This window comes from Hemicordylus capensis, chromosome 1 (assembly GCF_027244095.1).
Source record: "Hemicordylus capensis ecotype Gifberg chromosome 1, rHemCap1.1.pri, whole genome shotgun sequence".
In the NCBI taxonomy this organism is placed as follows: Eukaryota; Metazoa; Chordata; class Lepidosauria; order Squamata; family Cordylidae; genus Hemicordylus; species Hemicordylus capensis.
In genome coordinates, this window is record NC_069657.1 from 36,401,914 (window position 1) to 36,423,777 (window position 21,864).

Genomic DNA, 21,864 nt, shown 5'->3' on the forward strand with positions numbered 1-21,864 from the left:
TATAATAATTAATTTTGCAATCTTGTATTTTAAAATGTTGTGAGCCACCTTGAGGACCTCCTGGCCAAAAAGTGGGATATAAATCAGCAGCAGCCTGCCAGTGTGGGCAGGCAAAATGCTATTGAGGTGTTTTATGGCTCTCTTGTCTTTAATGGAAAGTTTTAGCTTACAGGTCCTGTCCCTGTCCAACCTCGCTGAGGATTAGTAATGAATAGCTTGCTAATTGCCCTTTTGAACAACCACACTTAATATTCCCAGTGTTAATATCTGTTCCTGTGGGGAGAAGCTTTAATTACCGGTCTCCTTGCTATTTTTTTTTTCATTTTTAATAGTGTAATAGTGCCATTTTGTTTTTTTGTTTTGTAAAGGATGGAAACAAATGCAAGGAAACCAATAACAATGCAAGGAAATCAATAATTAAAGCAATTCATGCACTAACAGAAACTGATACTGTGCCAAGCAAGATAATTTATCACTAATCCTCCAGCTGTGATCAACAAGAACAATAAAATCTATAGGACCTGTGAACAGGAAACTTTTAATTAGCATTGGACAGGACCTTTGCTGAATGGAACTTCTTATAAATAAACATTTATTGTAAATAAACATTCTACAGTGACATTGGCCACGAGGAAGGGCCTTGCTGGATAACATTGCACTGTATGAGATACTGTGTGGAACCTCTCCGAATTCTGGGTTAATTAATTTGGGGAAAGCAATGCCTCAACAGCACTGAGGCTCTGTGGCAGCATCCCACAACCTGATCCAGGCAGGTGATCGCAGAACAATATACACCTAATAACTAAAACACATGATTTGCAACCTCACTGCATTGATGTCTACTTTGTAAGTATTAGTACTTATATCAATAACTTTCTTTAACCTAAGGAGTTCTGTTCCTGTTATCAGGAGTTAGAGATGTACACAAACCAAGGTTTGTGCACTGGTTTGGTGCCGGACCGCTTTGGACAATGTCCGAACTGGTTTTTCTCTAGTTGCTCTTCTTTTTGCCTGTTGCAGTCTGTATGCATTCTTTTTAAGTAAGGGGATGAAAACTTATACAAGGTCTTATACAAAGGTCTTATACAAAGTTACCAGAATTGCACTATTTGTCCTAGAAATATCTTATCTAATATCCCCAAGGACTATATTTGCTTTTGTTGCAGCTGCATGACAATGGAGAGGAGAGCTGGTCTTGTGGTAGCAAGCATGACTTGTCCCCATAGCTAAGCAGGGTCTGCCCTGGTTGCATATGAATGGGAGACTTGATGTGTGAGCACTGCAAGATATTCCCCTCAGGGGATGAAGCCACTCTGGGAAGAGCAGAAGGTTTCAAGTTCCCTCCCTGGCATCTCCAAGATAGGGCTGAGAGAGATTCCTGCCTGCAACCTTGGAGAAGCTGCTGCCAGTCTGTGAAGACAATACTGAGCTAGATAGACCAATGGTCTGACTCAATATATGGCAGTTTCCTATGTTCCTATGTGGCTTACAATTTATTGCAATTAACCAATACCTGAGATATCTTTCTCCAGGGCTTGTTTTCAGCTAATGATTTCCCAAGAGGTAATAAAAATCTTTTATTATTTGTACAAATACATGACTTTACATTCTGCAATGCTGAATTCCATTCCATTCCACTTCATTTCTATTACTTCAGTTCATGAGGTCATCCAATTAAAATTTCTAACTGTGATGCCTTCTAAACTCAATGTCATATTCAGTTTCCAGCAACACACTCCCTGTCTTCTTTTTATTAATAGAAATATTTAATAAAACAGGTCCTATGTCTGATTGTTGATGCACAGCAAACAGTGGTTGCCCTGCACTCTCTAATGTGCCAAAGTGGACTTGGTTGCTGGGCAGAGGCATCTAGCTTGCCTTACAAAACCCCTTACTCCTATACCAATATTTCAGGGTTCATAGGCTGAAAAGATGATGGCTAAGGGAGTTGGGTATGTAGCCAATAGCAGCAGCCATGTCAGAGCTGCAGAATGCTCAGGGAGGCCCAGCACTGGCACAAAGAGGCAAATTCCTCCACCATGCCAGCACTTGTACCTTTTATGCTGAAGTGGATAAGTTGCAGCAGCTGATAGGAGTGGGCAGTCAGTGTAGTGACAACAGCTTCTTCTTGGTTTTTCTCCACTCTATTCTCTGCTCCTAACTTGGATTTGAACTTAAATATATGTTGCAAAAGCTTGAAAGTGCGGTTACACAACATGATGCCATGGGAATCTTCTTTCTCAGAGGCGTGTAGGACCAGTGAAGACAGGTGGTGTAGTGCAAAATACAGCAAGTATTAACTGGCAGTAAAGTGCTAGGGATATGTCCTTCAAAAGGAGTTTGGTTCAGTTAGTTCTGGCCCTATAGACATTTGCTTCCTACTTATCCTTTACTTGCTGATGTACACACAGTGTTGCTGTTTACCTCTCTGTACTTGTCTCTGCCAGCCTGTTATTCATAATCCCCAAAGCTCCCACACCACCAGCGAAGCCATTTTGTCTAGAAACAATGCTCATTTGTCTTGGAAAGCCATTGGCACTGTCAGACAATTGTTTCTGCATGATGGCCAATGACACCTTGTTAGAGGCTAAGAGATCTTTCATGGAAATCATTTCACCGGACATTCTGCGCCCATCTGTGTCGCTCTCAATGACGCCATCTGACTCGATGGATATGTTGCGTTGGCTCCGGGCAACCCCCGGCACGACGACATTCCTCCGTGACCGGAAGAGTTTCCTTTGGCATTTCTGACATGTGCATTCCAGTTTCTTTAATATCCAGTTTATGGACTGTTTGATTACAATAGAGATCACATTAAATAAGGAATAGATACAACATACCCCCATGAGTATGAAGATAAAATTGCCAAATCGGTAAAGGCCATGGTTCTCATACTGGGCATTCTGGCTGCTGACCAGGTCCCCAAAACCAATAGTGCTGAAGGCCACAAAGCAAAAATAAAGTGAATCGAAATAACTCCACCCTTCTATTGGAGTGTACATAGCGGAGGCACAACAGGAAATGATGAGTGATGCTAGGCACAAGATAAGCATGACGTAATACACAGATGGCTTCCATCCTGCTAAGCTGTCCACTTCAGCATTTCCCGAGGCTTGTCGGATGTCTTGTGGAAGGGCCCCCTTTCTCCTTAGTTGTCTCTCATGGCAGGACTTCATGACATATGCTATGATCGTGATCAAGCGCTCCAGGAACAAGTTGAAGAACAAGATGGTCCCTGCACAACCTATAAGGCCATAAAATATTAGAAAAAGTTTGCCTGTAATGGTGGCGGGCGTGGTCATGCCAAATCCTGGAAGACAAAATAGGGAAGAGCCATGTTACATCACAAAGACTTCTAAACAAGTCACATCGCAAAGACGTCTAAACTTGATGAAGAGGAACAAGTGGCAAAAGATTTCAGTCAGACAGAAAGGTTGGAAAACTGGGTGTGTGTGTATAATCTTCAGCATCTATTATATAGAAATCAATAATACATGATATAGTGCTTCACAACTATATTCAGTGCTTCACAAACATCTTACCCTGATTCAGACATTATGATGTATGTGTACAGCTATTTGTACACTAGTACATGTGTTTGTGTGAATGACTGTAACTGGGTTTAGTTTAAAAGTGACCCTGGATACAGGTCCTTCAAATGCATGGTACAGATAGGAAATGTACTTCTTTACCTGCAGTCAGTATAACATGTGAATGACTGTACCTGTGTACAGATCTGTACCTGTGTACACTGTACACGTTGTATGAGTGTTGAACATAATGTGTGAAGGGGCCTCTTGTTGTAATCCTTTCAACAATAGGTCGGGTAGAGTCAGGATTATTATCTCAACTCAAAAGTGTTCGTTATGGCCTTCAAAGCCCTAAATGGTTTAGGCCCCAGGTTACTTGAAGGACTGTCTTCCCTAGTAATTCTACCTGCTTGACAATATCTGCCAAGAGGGCCCTGTTCTGCAAGTGGACACCTACAGAGTTTGGTTGTCATGGATGCAGGATAAGGCTTTCTCTTGTAATTGTCCCCAGGCTGTGGAATTCCCTCTCAGAGGAGATCCCTACTGTGCTCTCCTGCTTGGCTTTCCAGAAGCAGTCTAATTATTTGGGATTTTGGTCAAACAATGTGAGGGTCTGGTTCTATACTGTCATGGTTCTGTTCTGTGGCTGCTGTCTTTTAATTCTCCACTGTTTTATTTTATAATGATTTTATTATGTGTTATTTTTAAATGTTGAACATCACCCTGGGGTTGATGAAGAACAACAGAGAAATGCAAAAAGATCTCAGGGGCTTGCCTGAGGCCATCTTTTAAGTTCAGGGCTGAGGTGAGATGTAAACTAGGCCCTGCCTGATTCACAGCTCATACTCTTTGCCACTACACTATATCAGCTCTCATAGTATTAAAAAAGAATATTGACAACAGCGGGCACATTACAATGTAAGCATTGTATGAATGTCCTCAATAAGAGAGGGAAGATTATAAGAATGAAATAAAGTAACTGTCAAAACAGCCTAACAGAGACAGTTTGATTTAAACTCATTTCCATCAGATTGTCTATTGCAGCGGAGAAGTAAAATCGTCCTGAAGAGCTGAAATTATGAGCGTTTGTAGGAAAAAAACAATTGCCAGCTATCTTGCAGTTCCAAGTAAGAGGTTTCGGTTTTAACCTTTTAAAGGCCCTTTAAATTTCTGCATTCCATAAACTGCTGTGTGTGCTGTAGTGAAGAGAATATTGGACTAGGACTGAGAAGACACAGGTTGAATGCCCCTCTCAACCATGAAGTTTACTAGGTAACTTTGGGCCAGTCACTCTCCCTCAATTCAACCTACCTCACAGAGTAATTGTGAGAAGAAAATGAGAAGTGGGGAAAGAAAACATGCACATCGCTTTGAGCTCTTTGGAGGGAGGGTGGGATAAAAATGAAATTTAGAAATATGTAGTTTGGACATCCTGGATATCACAAGGACCACCTTCTCCTAAATGAACCTTTCTGATTACTCAAGTATGCCTTGCTGCAGCTCCTTTTATTTCCAGAAGCAAGACTGATGACCATAAAGAACATGGGTTTTTAGCCTACTTTCCAGTAGGCTTATGAGACTACCTGGCATTCTCTGTGTGTATGTCTGTGTGCCCATCCCTCCCTATCAACTTTGTGATGCCTATACCAATATGAACCAAATTGTATACATTTGTAGGGACGCACAGTGACACCTCAATGGTAGGGGCGTATCTAGGGTGGGGCAGGCAGGGCACATGCTCCAAGCGCCACTTGAAGGGGGGCGCCATTTCTTAAAATTAAAAAAAAAATTAAAGGCTGCCAAAAACAAAATGGCTGCCGCACATGCTCAAATGGCCTCTGTGAGGCCCTAGGCCATACCAGGCTTCACAGAGGCCATTTGAGCATGTGTGGTGGCCATTTTGTTTTCAGCAGTCTTTTAAAAAAAATTATTTTTAAAAATGGCCACCGCACATGCTTAAATGGTCCATGTGAGGCCCTAGAGGCCAGCAGGGGGGAGGGGGAACCTTTGCAGACCCCCCCCCCAGACTTTAGGAAGCCCCCAGAAGGGGCTACAGGTGATTTTTTTTTAAAAAAATAATAATATAATATGTCACTGTACACATATTCAGATATGTGACTTGTATGTGACCTTCAGACTTGTATTTTTCTGCTGATATTATGGTAAAGTTATCTGAAAGATGGGTGTCAGATGTTTGGACAGGGGGCGCAATTTCAATGCTTGTCCTAGGCGCTATTTTCCCTAGATACGCCTCTGCTCAACAGCATAGTTTATGATGATGTCATCTACCCCGATTCAAGATGGCAGACGTAAACATTTGAGGTGCAATTGGGCTAACTTGGGAACCACCTAACCAATTTGAACCAAATTTGTTACAGCTGTAGGGAAACAAAGGACACTATGGACACATAGGACACTATGCCCCAATGGCATAGTCTGTGATGAAGTCGTCCACAATAATCCAAGATGGCGGACACATGAACATTTGAGGCGCAAGTGGACTAACTTGTAGACTGTCTTAACAATTTGAAACAAATTAGGTGCAATTGTAGTGAGTGACACACAGGGACACCTCAATGGTGTCATTTGTGATGATGTAATCCACTCTGATTCAAGATGGCAGAACCATAAACTTTTGAGGCACATGTGGGCTAACTTGTGAACTGTCTAACCAATTTGGACCAAATTTGGTACAACTGTAGTGAGTGACACACAGCGACACCTCAACAGTGTAGTTTGTGATGATGTCATTCATCCCAATTCAAGATGACAGACGCATAAACATTTAAGGCACAAGTGGGCTAACTTGTGAATCACCTAAGTGATTTGAACAAAATTTCCTACAGTTGTAGGGACACATAGGGATGCTCCAATGGCATAGTTTGTGATGATGTCAAGATACAGACTTGTAAACATTTAAGGCGCAAGTGGGCTAACTTGTGAACTGCCTCAGAGATTTCAACCAATTTTTCTACAGCTGTAGGGACATATAGGGATACCCCAAAGGCATAGTGTATGATAATGTCATACACCTTGATTCAAGATGTGGGACACTTGAGGTGCAAGTGGGCTAACTTGTGGACTGTCTAACCAACTTGAACCAAATTTGGTACAGTTGCAGTGAGTGACACATAGGGACACCTTAATGGTGTAGTTTGTAATGATGTCATCCACCTCAACCCAAGATGGCGGATGCATGAATGTTTGAGGCGCAAGTGGACTAACTTGTAGACTGTCTAACCGATTTGAAACAAGTTAGGTGCAGTTATAGTGAGTGACACACAGGGACACCTCAATGGAATAGTTTGTGATTATGTCATCCACCCCGATCCATGATGGTGGATGCATGAACATATGAAGTGCAAATGGGCTAATTTGTGGACTAACCAATTTGAACCAAATTAGGTACAGTTGTAATGAGTGACATGCACAGACGTCTCAATAGTGTAGTTTCTGATAATGTCATCTAGCCCAATTCACACTGCCATCATCCACCTCGATTCAAGATGGCAGTCGCATAAACTTTTGAGGCACAAGTGGGCTAACTTGTGAACTGCCTAACCAATTTGAATCACATTTGCTACAGCTGTAGGGACTATGGTATAGTGGTTAGAGTGCTGGACTAGGAACGACCCGAATTCAAATCCCCATTCACCCATAAAACTAGCTGGGTGACTCTGGGCCAGTCACTTCTCCCTCAGCCTAACCTACTTCACAGGGTTGTTGTGAAAGAGAAACTCAAGTATGTAGTACACCACTCTGGGCTCCTTGGAGGAAGAGCGGGATATAAATGTAATAATAATAATAATAATAATAATGTGCCCAGTGAGGCACTAAATTGGCGTGGTTGTGGGGCTTGCGTGCTCTGAGGAAGGTGAGAGCTATGCAAGAGGTCCAACCATACTGGACAGGTCTCACCAGAGGAGCCAGACAAAGAGTGCCTCTCCCATCAACAATATGGTGAGACGTAACTTTAATAAATCTATACTGGATCAGTCGTCGCCCGGGTCAACAAGGACCGCGCCAGGTGCTGGAGTCCCTGGACATCTGGTGGCAAGTGGGCAACAGGACTCAGGATCTTCAGTTGAGCAACCAGGGCTGAAGACAGCAAAGTTACTGGAAGAAATGTCGCTTAACCGAAAAAAATATACGAAAAATGCCAACAAGGAAATAATGACCTGCTTTTACAAGTCTAGTCCAACTAGAAGAGGTTATTTAAAAATAATGTACCAGATTTGGAAAGAGAAGCATCCAGATACAGAAATAACAGAACAAAGGCTAGCAGACCATACATAATAAGAAATAAAGTATTCACAGGAGTTGAGCTGGAAGAACTGCAAAGAGCAACACAGGCTCAAGACATGGAAGAAGAATTACCACCAACTGAAGCAGTTGCTCAGGCGCAGGTGGAGGAGGTGTTGGAAATAGAGGATGCCACTGTTGCTGAACTGTTTCAAAATCAAAACCAGGCAACCTCCCCTTTGCCTTTACCTCAAAAACCCAAATGCCGTTTAACAGAAAAGCAACAAGAACTAAAGCAAAAAATAACTGAGCACATGAACCAAACAACCACCAGGGTTCGACTTCCAGCTCTAAAAACAGTTGCCAAAAAACAACTTGCTCAGGTATTAAAAGATGTCAATGCTGCACTTGCAGAAATAACAACCAATAATTTGCAAGAAACAAACCAACTAATGTACAGTGCAGCAACAATAACAACACAAGAGCTCGGATATAAGATCAGTGGACCTGTAAAAAAAGAAAACAGTACATCACCGAAATGGAAGATTAGATTAGAAAATAAAATCTCCAGGCTTAGATCAGATGCTAGTAAATTGAAAGATATGAAAGACAAGAAGCTGAAGAATGAAAACACCAAACAGTATCTGATCCAAAAATACCACCTAGATTCAAGGAAAATTAGAGAAGTCCTGGAAATAATAAAGCAGCAAATAACAGCAGTGTCAAAGAAGATTAGCAGATATGAAGCCAGAACTACACAACACAGGCAGAATCTCCAATTCCAGTCGAATCAGAGACGTTTCTACCAAAGCATAGAAGGAGAAACTGCAAGAAACCTAGAAACACCAAATAAAGAAGAAACAGTGCAATTCTGGGGGAAATTATGGGACAATCCAATAGATTATAATAAAAAGGCAGGCTAGATGAAAGAGGTCAAAAAATGTAACCAACAAATGCAAGATCTAATAATAACACCAGAATTAATAAGTGAAAGAGCAAAGAAAATTAAAAATTGGACTGCGCCAGGCGACGATGAACTGCATGGCTTTTGGCTTAAACACCTAACAAGCCTTCATAAACAACTATCAAAACAGTTCAATCACATTATGAAAGGCAGTGATATTGAACAATGGCTAACAACTGGGAAAACTCATCTCATCATGAAAGACCCAGCAAAAGGTGCAGTTCCAAGTAATTATAGACTGATAAACTGTCTGCCAACCATGTTCGAATTATTAACTGGAATAATAGCAGATGAAGTGATGCAACACTTATTAACTAACAAACAGCTTCCAGTTGAACAGAAAGGAAATTGCCCGAACACCAGAGGCACAAAAGACCAGCTGCTGATTGACAAAATGATTTTAGAAAATGGCAAGAGAAGAAAAACCAATTTAAGTGTTGCATGGATTGACTACAAGAAAGCCTTCGATTCATTGCCTCACATGTGGATACTAAAATGTTTAGAAACAACTGGTGTCAGCAAAAACATTCAGATATTTATTAAAAAAGCAATGAGCATGTGGAGTACACAGTTAACAATCAATGATGAGACACTTGGACAAGTTAGCATTAGAAGAGGCATTTTCCAAGGGGACTCACTATCCCCTCTGTTGTTTGTAATCGCCATGACCCCACTTTCACAAATACTAAACAAAACAGGCCTCGGATACCAAACATCTAAAACATCAAGTCAAATCAACCATCTACTGTACATAGACGATCTGAAGTTGTATGGAAAGTCCCAGTCAGAAATCGAATAACTGCTAAACACTGTCTGTATATTCAGCAGCAATATAGCAATGGAGTTTGGACTAGACAAGTGTGCTGCATTAATAATGAACAGAGGGAAAATAACAAAAACAGAAGGAATAGAACTGCCCAATAGAAGCAAGATCAAGAACTTGGAAGAGAAAGAAACTTACAAATACTTGGGCATTCTCCAGGATGATAACATCGCACACACTGAAGCTATAAGAAAAATGGGAAGTGAATACATCAGGAGAGTTAGAAAAATCCTCAAGTCCAAACTCAATGGCGGGAACACCATACAAGCCATAAATACCTGGGCTATACCTGTTATCAGATACACTGCAGGAATAATAGATTGGTCCCTGGCAGAGCTAGAGACGCTAGATCGTAAGACCAGGAAAATAATGACCATCAGTCATGCTCTGCACCCCCTCAGTGATGTAAATAGGCTATACCTCTCTCGCAGCTCAGGTGGAAGAGGAATGCTGCAAGTCCATCAAACAGTAGAGGAGGAGAAAAGAGGCCTTGAAGAATATATCAAGGACAGTGAAGAAGATGCACTTAAAATGGTCAAGAATGAGAAACTATTCAACACCAATGAAAGAAAGCAGGCCTACAAGAAAGAACAAGTCAAGAACCGAGCAGAAAAATGGAGAAATAAGCCCCTGCATGGTCAATATTTGCACAATATAAGTGGAAAATCAGACATCACCAAGACCTGGCAATGGCTTAAGAATGGCAACTTGAAGAAAGAAACAGAGGGTTTACTACTGGCTGCACAAGAACAGGCACTAAGAACAAATGCAATAAGAGCAAAAGTCGAAAAATCCACCACAAACAGCAAGTGCCGCCTTTGTAAAGCAGCAGATGAAACCGTGGACCACCTAATCAGCTGTTGTAAAAAGATTGCACAGACTGACTACAAACAAAGGCATGACAAGGTAGCAGGGATGGTACACTGGAACATCTGCAAAAAATACAAGCTACCTGTAGGCAAACATTGGTGGGACCATCAAATTGAAAAAGTTGAAGAAAATGAAGATGTAAAAATATTATGGGACTTCCGACTACAAACAGACAAACATCTGCCACACAATACACCAGATATAACTGTAGTCGAGAAGAAAGAAAAACAAGTCAAAATAATCGACATAGCAATACCAGGGGATAGCAGAACAGAAGAAAAAGAAATAGAAAAAAATCACCAAATACAAAGATCTACAAATTGAAATTGAAAGGCTGTGGCAGAAAAAGACCAAAATAACCCCAGTGGTCATTGGCGCCCTGGGTGCAGTTCCAAAAGACCTTGAAGAGCACCTCAACACCATAGGGACCACAGAAATCACCATCAGCCAATTACAAAAAGCAGCTTTACTGGGAACAGCCTATATTCTGCGACGATATCTATAACAACAGCAACAACATTGACAATAAAATTCTGGCATCCCAGGTCCTTAGGAAGGACTCGATGTCTGAATAAAACAAACCAGTCAATAACACCTGTCTGACTGTGTAAACAAGAAAAATAATATAATATAATAAACAGTTTCTGATGATATCATCCACCCTGATCCAAATGGTGGATGCATAAACTTTTGAGGTGCATGTGGGCATCATTGTGAACCACCTAACTCATTTGAACCAAATTTTCCACAGCTGTAGGGGCACAAAGGACACCTCAGTGGCACATGATGCCATCCAGCCCTATTTAAGGTGGCACATATGTAAATGTTTGAGGTGCAAATGGGCATACGTGTGGACTGTCTAACCAATTTGAACCAAATTTGGTACAGTTGTAGTGAGTGACACATAGGGAATCTCAATGGTTTAGGTTGTAATGATGTCATCCACCCCAATCCAAGATGGCAGATACATGGACGTTTGAGGCTCAAGAGGTCTAACTTGTGGATGCCTAACTGATTTGAACCAAATTTAGTTCAGTTGTAGGCATAGTGAAAGGAAAGTAGGCAGATTAGTTCTTACTAGAACTTCTTTTGGTTATTGTTGTAGAACTCTCTTCCTAGGAAAACATGCTGGGCTAGAACTCTTCAGACATTTTTCAGGCAGATGAAAATATTTGTATTTCTTGAGGTACTTTGTGACAAATAGGTTTACCCATATGTATTGCTTAGGCTGGCTGCTGTGCTTGCTTTGTTCAGATTGATTGGAATGAGTGAGTTTGAATTTATTTGAATTTATTAATGGGATTTTAGAATGGTATATGTTTATTGTTGGTTTTGATAGCTGACATTGCACTTAGAAGTAGAATGTTTATTGCCAGCCTCAGACAGCCTTTTGGGGACCTAAAATGCAGCATGTAAACATAAATAAGAAGTGCCATAGTATTCTTTTTCAGACTGATCCAAGTAATAGCTACTCATTGGTTTCAATAATATTGGTTTCCAGTGAGTAAGTTCAGGACTGAAAGCCTAGTTTCCACTTGAGTCAAAGTATTTGGTTGCTGATTGTCCTATAAAGCTACATAAAGCTAATAATGTACTTAACTGCTTTTTAGATGCGTCAGTGGGTCTGTTCAGATGAGCAATGGCCCCTACATGTGATCAGAATCATGATTAGAGATCACATTGGCAGGTCTTTTAGTGATGTTGGGGCAGACATGTTCTCACTGCAGGCCTGATGTGATTGCGTGTAGGGGCTATTGTTCATCTGTGTCTGTCTTATTTATGAAAGGGTCTCGGCTGTTCTTGTTGGGGTCACTGATAAAAGAACGTAAGAACAGCCCAGCTGGATCAGGCCCAAGGCCTATGTAGTCCAGCATCCTGTTTCACATAGTAGCCCACCAGATGCCTCTGAGAAGCTCAAAGGCAAGAGGTGAGGGAGGAGAGCTGGTCTTGTGCTACCAAGCATGAATTGTCCCCTTTGCTATGCAGGGTCCAGCTTGGTTTGCATTTGAATGGGAGACATGTGTGAGCACTGTAAGATATTCCCTGCAGGGGATGGCACCACTCTGAGAATAGCACCTGCATCATGCTTGCATGCAGAAGGTTCCAAGTTCCCTCCCTGGCATCTCCAAGATAGGATGGAGAGAGACTCCTGCCTGCAGTCTTGGAGAAGCCGCTGCCAGTCTGGGTAGACAATACTGAGCTAGATGGACCAATGGTCTGACTTGGTGTAAGGCAGCTTCTTATGTTCCTATGAGAACACCATGCCCTCTCTTTTGCTGTTGCTCGCCTATAACAGGTATTCAGAGGCATCTTGCCTCTGAGGCTGGAGATGGCCTATAGCCACCAGACTAGTAGCTATTCATAGACCTCCATAAATTTGTCTATATCCCTTTCAAAGCAATCCAAGCTAGTGGTCATCATTACATCCCATGACAGATAATCCCATAGCTTAATTATGTGTTGTGTGAAAAAGTACTTCCTTTTGTTGGCCCTATATTTCTTGACCTTCAGTTTCATGGGATGACCCCATGCCCTCTCCCCTGCTGTTGTTTCCCTGCAAGTGGTATTTAGAGGATTCAGACTAATAACCATTGATAGACCTGTCCTCCATGAATTTGTCTTTTAAATCCAACCAAGCTAGTAACATGTTACCTCAGCTCTCTTCAAATTGCGCAGCATCCACCATTCTTGTTTTCTGACCAGGTTGGCATCCAAACCAACACTGGAAGCACCAAATAATGTTTCACCTGCATAATGGAGGAGGGATGGTTTATTCTGCTTTCCTTCTGCATTCCTCTGCCTCCTGAAAATATGTCCCTAAAGGTCTCACAGTTCTCAGGGACTTATTTTCAGGAGGCTGCAGAGGGAAGGAGGAATAGGCAAAAATTACCCTTGCCCGATTGCCTACATGAAATCTTATCTAGCTCCTGCAGTGATAGTCTGAATGTCAACCAATATCATTTTCTCTGGAAAATGTGACTCATGGCATAGAAGTCTTATATAACATTGATTCCCTCAAAACTGGGGCCCTTGATCTTTGTAGAGAAGCAACAGCAATGTTAACAAGAGAGTTTTTGTCATATTTTATGGCTTTGTACATCTGTAGAGTTTGAGAGGAGAGTGACAGAATCTGTTTATTTTTCCAGATACCTATTCAAAAAGTAGTTCTTTGTTTAAACCACTCCCTCTTTCCCTTTGCTAAAACCAGCAACATATTAGATAATCTTTATGAAAAGAAAATATATTTTAACATAACAACATTACCTTTAAAAGGCCACATTAAGAAAGTTTGCTTTGAATGCCTGTCTGCTATCTCTCTGCCAAAGATTCCTGTATCACATCCCAAATATATTCATAGGAGTGTGTAATATGCTAAGCAAAGTATATTTGAGTCCTCTGTTATGAGCGCAATATATTCTCTTGATTAATGTTAGAATTCTGTATTCTGTATTCAAATGCTTCAATCATTCACGAAAAAGGAATAGGGCACAAGTTTTTTCCTTACACTCTATTCTACTCTGCAGGTCAATCTCTTCAATTACTTTTTCTGGGCAATTGAATATCTCAGCATCCATTTGATAGTGGTACAAGATAGGAATTGTGTTTGGCCCCAGTACCTTCACTGCCTCCCATCTTGGTAAAACCATTGTGTTTGAATGGGAAACCAACTTGGTCAGTGTTGACAAATCCACTTTATGGTCCTCTTTTCCAAACAAACTCCTCATTTCCACTTTCCCATACGGAAAATATTATTATTTGGCATGGGAAAACCCACAGCTGAAGAGGTCATACTGAATGAAACACTCCTGGCCTCTTTATCTGCATTGTCTGTTAGCACCTGGAAATGGAAATAGAGAAACCAAACTCAACAAGTGCCTGGCAAACAGCAAAGCTCTTGTGCTTGGCAAAGGCTAAAACATGATAAAAAGATGAAGATGTATTTCTTTCTCATACATATATAGAACCATTAATGCTAACTTGCACTTCTTTTTGTGGAACTGGAACCTTTTCTATGGTCACATGTAGCCACCATAGCATAGCCAGGCATGCTTACCCAGTTAAGACTGCAATCCTAAACTCATTTTGGCTGGGTTCACATAATCACAAGGATCCTGGTGAAAAGGTTAATCAAGATTAGTGAGCCCAGCAGAGCTGATTGTGTGAATCCAGAATTTCAGGGCAATCTTGGTCAAATTGTTCCAGTTAACCAGCATAGATAACCAGGACGGAATCCTTACATTTTCATGAAGCTCCACAATTGATTCAGAAAAGGAAAAGTTTAAGATAACCAAAAGTAAAGTGTGCTGTCGAGTCGGTGTTGACTACTGGCGAACGGAAGAGTCCCGTGGTTGTCTTTGGTAGAATACAGGAGGGATTTACCTTTGCCATCTCCCATGCAGTAAGAGAGGATGCCTTTCAGCATCTTCCTATATCACTGTTGCCAGAATTAGGTGTTTCCCATGTCCTGTATTTGGGCAACTGAATGTTGTCAACCCTACCCAGCCAGTTCCAATTGCCCCTGTGCGCCCTCCATTTCACTCCCTGCCACCTCGGTTGCTCCGGGGCTTGTTTTCAAGGAGATGTGGCTTCCACATCCCCCGACCAGTTCCAAGTGCCCCACCTCACACTCCCTCCCTGGAGGCTGCTGCAGCAGCTGCTGCTGCTACTCGCACCTGCTTTTCAAAAAAACCCTGCAGAGAGCAGCTGGGTGCCAGCTTTCAAACTGTCTTTTTGCTGTGGGTGGGGACTATGCGCAAAAATATGGGACTCTCTCTCTCTCTTTCTCTCTCTCTCTCTCTCTCTCTCACACACACACACACACACTTATATACTCCCAAGATGGTTTACAAAAGTTAATAAAATAAAATTCCATAAAATCACATTGAAATATTAACCCCCCTGCTAACTTGGCAAAGAGGCACCTTTTAACGTGGTGATTCTCTTTATTTAGCAGAGGGAGAGTAACTGGCCCGATCCAGCCCCAGCACAGGACCTCCAGTGACTGTTGCTGGTGTCTATCTTATGTTTCTTTTTAGATTGTGAGTCCTTTGGGGACAGGGTTCTATCCTATTTGTTTGTTATTTCTCCGTGTAAACCGCCCTGAGCCATTTTTGGAAGGGCAGTATAGAAATCGAATGAATGAATGAATGAAGAATGAAAATCAATTAAAACCATAAAAACACCCCACAAAAACCAACAACAGCGATTTTCATTACATTTTCATTTTTGTACAAAGAGCTCAAAACAATTTTGGCACTCAGTTCTCATTCTGTGGGGAATAAGACTCAGTCTACATGCATAGAACAATATTGCTATATATTATCCCTGCTAACTGATCTCAGACAGCTTTTAACATGGTGAGGCAGTTCCCACAATCAGTGGGAGCTGCCTGGAGAGGGTTTGTGGGGAGAGTGGGCTTAGCCCGCTCTCCCCGCAGACGAGCAGGCAGTCTGCTCTGGGTGGCCGGACCGGCCGCCCACACGACTGCTGGCTCCATTATGGAGCTGGCAGGGGTTGGGGAGTTTAGGGGCCATGTATCCCCTGGAAGCTCCAGTATGCCCTGTGCATTTGCACAGGGCATGCTGGAGAGACCCCCGAGCCGGGAGGCTGCTTTTGAGCCTCCTGGTCGGGGGTCTACTTGTGAGTTGCCACAGTACGGAGCCACGCTGTGGCAACTCACAATTACAAAAAACGGATTTGCGGAGCGCTCGCTCCTCAAACCCGGTTTAAGCACCAGACTACTTAAGTGGGTGACCCACTTAAGAACCACTGGGCTCACAGCAGAGCCAAGTGGTTCTCACAATGGGAGAAAATCGGGCTAGCCTCCGCTAGTCTGATTTTCTCCCATCGTGTGAATAGCCTCGGTGATTCTCATATTTAGCAGGGGGAAGAGCAACTGTCCCTATCTAACCAGCACAACATCCCTCCAATGATGTTGCTGGTGTCTTTCTCATGTTTCCTTTTAGATTTTGAGCAGTTTGGGGATGGGGGGGAACCATTTTTATCTACCTATTTATTTATCTATTAAACTGTCTTGTGAACTTTTGTTGAAAAGTGGTATATAAATATTTGTTAGTTGTGCTGATGGGAAGCTGATATGTGGATAACAACTACTAGAATGAAAAATGAGATGACACCAACAAGCTAAGCATCCAAATTGCAAAACCGTATAAGAAAGTAAGAAGAGTCTTGCTGGATCAGGTAGGTGCAAGTGTGCTGGTCTGTGACTGTAATAATGTATTGATTGACAGGTGCAAGCCCTATCTAGTCCAGCATCCTGTTTCCCACAGAGGCTCAGCTAATGCCTTTGGGAAGCCCACAAGGAGGAGATGAAGAAATGCCCCCTTTCCCATTGTGGCTTCCCTGCAACTGGTATTCTGCCTCTGAATCTGGAGGTAGTTATAGCCATTGAGACTAGTAGCCACTGATATCTGTGAATTTATCTAAGCACTGCTTAAAATCATCCAGGCTGGTGGCTATCACCAGATCCTATGGCAGAGAATGTTATAGATTAATTATGCACTGTATAAGAGAGAATGAAGTCATATTTATATATATCAATAATCTACGGGATAAAGTGAGAAATAATGCAAGAAGAAACCAATACCAATGTGATGAAAAACTGAAGCAACTTTAAAATAAAAAGAATGCAACTATTTAGTGCAGTGCACCTTGAGTCTGTTGACCATAACCAAAAAAGTAAGGAAACAGGTAACTAAGCAATGCAGAAAGATTTCATCAATATGCACAGAGGCTAGTGAAATGCGAATGAATAATACATTCTTTTCTGACAGATGTCAGTTATTGATAGACAAGAAGATACCTAAAGTGGAAAAAGTCAGAATTATGTGTAGCCAAGTGGAAATCAAGCGATTTTTAAAAAAACAATTGCATGCTTTTAAGCGATGAAAAAGCATCCCTTCAATCCATCAGTTTTACTGCCGCCTAAACAGGGACTCGAGGCTGATGGAACAGGGAACAGGAGTGTAAAAAAATCTACTAAGAGGAAGAAAGTAATGGAATCAATATACTTAATCCAAAGCTTTCCTTCTAAAGAGGCTGGGGCCAGTTTATGTGACTGCTTTTAAAGCTTCTTCTCCCATTTGTGATTTACTTTTTATCACTGTTGAGGGGAAATATAGGGGACGAAGCCACTGCCTGATCATTCTGCTACAGATTCAGCTTCTGATTTGGCATGTCGGTGTAAATGAAACATTTGCGATGGTGTGCTAAAATATTTTTAAAGGGCCACCAAAGGTACATCCTGGTTTATTTCAGCCACAGCTCTAGAGCTTGTGTGAAGCTGGGAATTGTGCTTTTTCTCTGGCTTCTAAACCAGGATGTGAAGCCAACCTCAAACTCTGGTTTCACATCCTAGTTTGGAAGCTAGAGTTAAATTGAAGGGCTGGTCCAGACTCACATGGAGCCTTTGGGAAAGCCGGGCTTCTCCTGATGTCCCTGGGCTTCGGGAGTATGTGCTCCCCTTTCCCATCCCAGTGCAAGCATCTACTTCCTATTTAGGTTAAAATAAGCAGAATCTGGTTGTGTTGTCCCAGCCAACCAGTCTCGGGTTATCTGAAGCAAGGAGGTTATTATTTATGTCATGACCAATCTCTGCTTATTTTAAACAAAATAGGAAGTTGATGCTTGCATGTAGATGGGAGGAGGCATGCACGCTACCAAAGCCCAGGGACATGGCGTGGAGCCGGGTTTTATCTGAGGCTCTGTGTGACATCTGAACCAGCTTGAAGTTCTTGGTTAGGCCACAGAGCCATGGTTTAACCAGGATGCTTACGAGTATGAAACAAAGAGGTAAGGGAGGAAGAAGTGCACATGGTACTGGATTGTAACTGGAGAGTTACAGTGTAAAACATAGTTTCCTGTTATGTATAAACCATCCCATAGGTTTAGATACAAAAACAAACCATGTTTTGGCATGATGGATATATGCAACCACTATGCTGTGAATGAGGACAATGATTATCTTAAGATGGCAACACAGAGAAAAATACCTCAGACAAAGCCGGGCTCCACTCAATGTCCCTGGGCTTTGGTAGCACATGCTCCTCCTCCCACCTTGATTACTGATTGTGTAAATAAGTCCTTAGGCCAGGGCTGCATACAACCAGCAGGAACTGATGTGGCTACCAAGTTTATTTATTTTATTGACTTGTCTAGAATACTTATGTGCTTTGACTGCACCAGCAGTCACCATGTCTTTTGAGGACTGCTGCTTGGAAACACAACCTGTGGAATTCATAGATACCCTGTAAACCCACTGCTGGTGCCTGGTTCACACATTTGTTTGAATTTAAGTTTAATGTGGGTTGCTAACAGCGTGATTGTGTAAACGAATGTTTTACTTTGTTTTTATCCTGTTGTAAACTGCCCAGAGACATAAGTTTTGGGCAGTATAAAAATGTTTTAATAAAGAAAATAAACCCACATCAAGGTGGTTTATTGTAGTGATGTGCACAAATCATATTTTGATGTGAGCTCAAATAAAATAGCAAAATACTTGATTTGTTGAAACAGCAGCCATTCCTGGCTGTTTTGATGAATCAGCTTGAATCAATTCAAGTGAGTCGGCCATAGGGAACAATGGGGAACTCAAAACACCCTATTGTTCCCCATGGGTAGGTCCTAGGGACACCAAAGTGGGTTGAGTGGTAGGCCATGATGGATGCTACCTACCACCTAACCCACAAAAGAAATGGGCAAGCAGGTGAATTAAAATTGTTTTTAACCTTTCCCGAAAAAGGTTTTGGGGAAAGGTTATTTTTAAAAAAAAAAAAAATATCACCCAGTTTCCCATTTGTTTCTGGTAATGGAAAGCTGGTGTTATCCACTACCTGGAATGGCTGGTCGTCCAAAGAGATCATCTCCCCAATAGCCGGAAAATGTGATGAGGCTCTTGGCGACCAGACCACTTGCCCACCAACTGCACCCACTGTGCAGACAACTTGGGAGCAAGAGCAGGTGCCTTACTCAAGGACACACCAGGCTTATTACTGCCAGCAGGAGCAAGAACCTCTGGGTGATGCAGTCACAAGTGCTAGGGATGTGCGAACTGGTTTGGGGGTTTGGGGAAAACCTTCATGGAACCCCCCGGCCTTTAGGAAGCCCCTGAAGGGGCTAATTAATTTTTAAAAATTAAAAAAATAATTCATGAACCCCCTGTACTGAACTGAACTGGGAGGGGGGTTCGATGGGGGCCATACCAAACTGGTCTGGTCAGGTTCAAATCTGGTCCAGACTTGAACTGAACTGGGCCAGCCAGTTCCATGCACACCCCTAACAAGTGCTGCAGCATTCCCGATGTCGTAAGTTGCTTAGGGTCCTTACCCCTGCTGTCCTGTGTCCCACAGAGGGTGCAGACAGCATGGTCTAGGTAACCATGGTGGAACTCAGTGATCCCACAACAGGCTGCTATCAGTCTGGGACCATTTTGGTGGTGGTGGTACTAGGGCTGGTGGTTCATTCTGGGGGCCACCACTGCCTTCCATCTGGGGCTGAGAAGCTCCAGGAAGCGGAAGTAGTTCCTGCTCCTCCCCAGTCTCAGCTGGGGAGAGTGCACTGCCAATGGGGATTGGGGAGGAGGATGGAGAGAGCAATCTGGCTGGGCTAGCAGCCAAAGATACCCCATTCTCTGCTGCCATGGGAAGAGCTTCTTCCCTGACAGGGGAGGAACCCCCTCCCCATTCTACTGTAGCCACCACAGCTGGCTGTGTTGTGGGATCAGATTCCTATAGCAAGGAGAGCCTGTGCACAACAGCAGTGGGGTCAATTCAGGTAGCAGGCTCCTTTCACCATCACCCACCACAACCAGCAGCATCACCCCTCTCTCTGCCTGCCACTCTGCTCCTGGCTCTGCTTTGCACCCTCCTGGACAACTTGGTTTTTGTTTTGTTTTTTAAATTAAGCCCTAACTCTGATGAAGTGGGGAGAAGAAGTACCTTTAAGGGTGTGTGGGCCTGGGTGTGGTATATTTATGCTGTGTATGCCAGATACAGCACTATCTATAGCACTGTGGTGCACACACAGAAGCTAGAAAAATTAATCTTTCTTTTTTTGAGGGTTTTGTTGTTGTTGAGGTGAGTGAACAACAATGAGGTAAGTTGAAGGGAAGCGAAGGCCTCTCTAACCCAAACCCACCTCTCCAGTTGTACAGTTCTGCTAGTACCTAATCCCTCCCCCCCCCCTACGAACTAGGTCCATTTAAAAAAAAATCTTTTAAATTCTATAACCTGACAAGGCGGTGGGGAATCTCACCTTCTGGTGTCTTCTGCTGGGGACATTTGGCATCTTTGGCTAGAGTCTGCTAGGTATTGCTCTCAAGAGGCACTCTTGGGCTGTGCAGACACCAGCACTCAACTGCTGGAGGGAGGGCAGTCAGGCACCCACTCACTCAAACAATCAAAAGAAAAAAGAGGGGGAAAGGGAAACAGAGAGAGCCTGGCAGGCTGGGCACCTGACAGAACACACCCGTCTAAAAAGCAAAAAAATTGAATCCACCAGGTACACAGACAGCAGCAGCAAAGGTGAAGCTTGGGGCTGGGGGAAAAAAAAGCACAGCACCTCAGTTATTAAAGCCACTGGGGACTAGAAGCAAGAAGAAGAAAATGCACAGGGAAAAAAAAAATCCAAGCAGCACCCAGTTGAAGCCACTGGGCCCAGTACAATTTAAAAAAGAAAAAGAAAATAAAAGCAACTGCAAATTAAAAGGAGGGGAAGAAAATAGAGTGACAAATAAGCCCAACATATTCTCATTCTCTCTCTCTCTCTCTCCCCTCTCATTGGGCCAGGCAGGCAGGCCCAGACCTCCACCACCAGTCTCTGTTCTCAGTGCTGCTACTGCTGCAGTCTCTCTCTGATCCTTCTTTCCTGAGGCACAAATGTATCTCTGCCTCCAAGCAGCCCCTTAAATAACATTTTGAAAATCCCTCCTTTGGCCTCCCCCCAGTGACACTTGATTTGAATAAAAAGCCAACCAAGACGCAAGATCTTAAGCCAATCAGAAGCTAGTGCCAGTAAATCAATCAGCAAGGGAAAAACAGCTCTCCAAAATGGTACTCACCACTCAAGTCACTTGAATCGATTCCACCTCAAATTGATTCAAATAATGAGCACCAATTTGGAGGGCTCCCCCCACCACCACTTGCTGATTGGCAATCAACTAGAGAAAAATAGCCTTCCAAAATGGCACTCACTACTTGAATCACTTGAATAGATTCAAGCTAGAATTGGGGCTGATTTGATTCAAGCTTGAATGAGGCCCTTTATTTTAGGGGTGATTCAATTCGTGTTTGAATCACTCAAATTTGAGCTTGATTCAATTAGACTCGAATTGATTTGCACATCCCTAGTTTATGGCCTGAGATGAATTGAAATTCTCACCTTGGCATGGGTTCACACAATCACACTAATGTTGGCAA

The 21,864-nt window shown here is 42.6% G+C and overlaps 1 protein-coding gene across 1 annotated transcript in view; it reads right to left on the reverse strand.

Annotated features, from left to right (window-relative positions):
• Window positions 1–1,601: 1,601 nt before the first annotated feature.
• Window positions 1,602–21,864, reverse strand: part of KCNK13 (potassium two pore domain channel subfamily K member 13) — a 110,211-nt gene continuing 89,948 nt past the window's right edge. Inside the window, exon 2 of the mRNA XM_053286118.1 lies at window positions 1,602–3,310. Within this exon, the coding sequence (XP_053142093.1) occupies window positions 2,421–3,310 (890 nt within the window). The 3' untranslated portion in view covers window positions 1,602–2,420. The remainder of the gene's footprint in view (window positions 3,311–21,864) is intronic.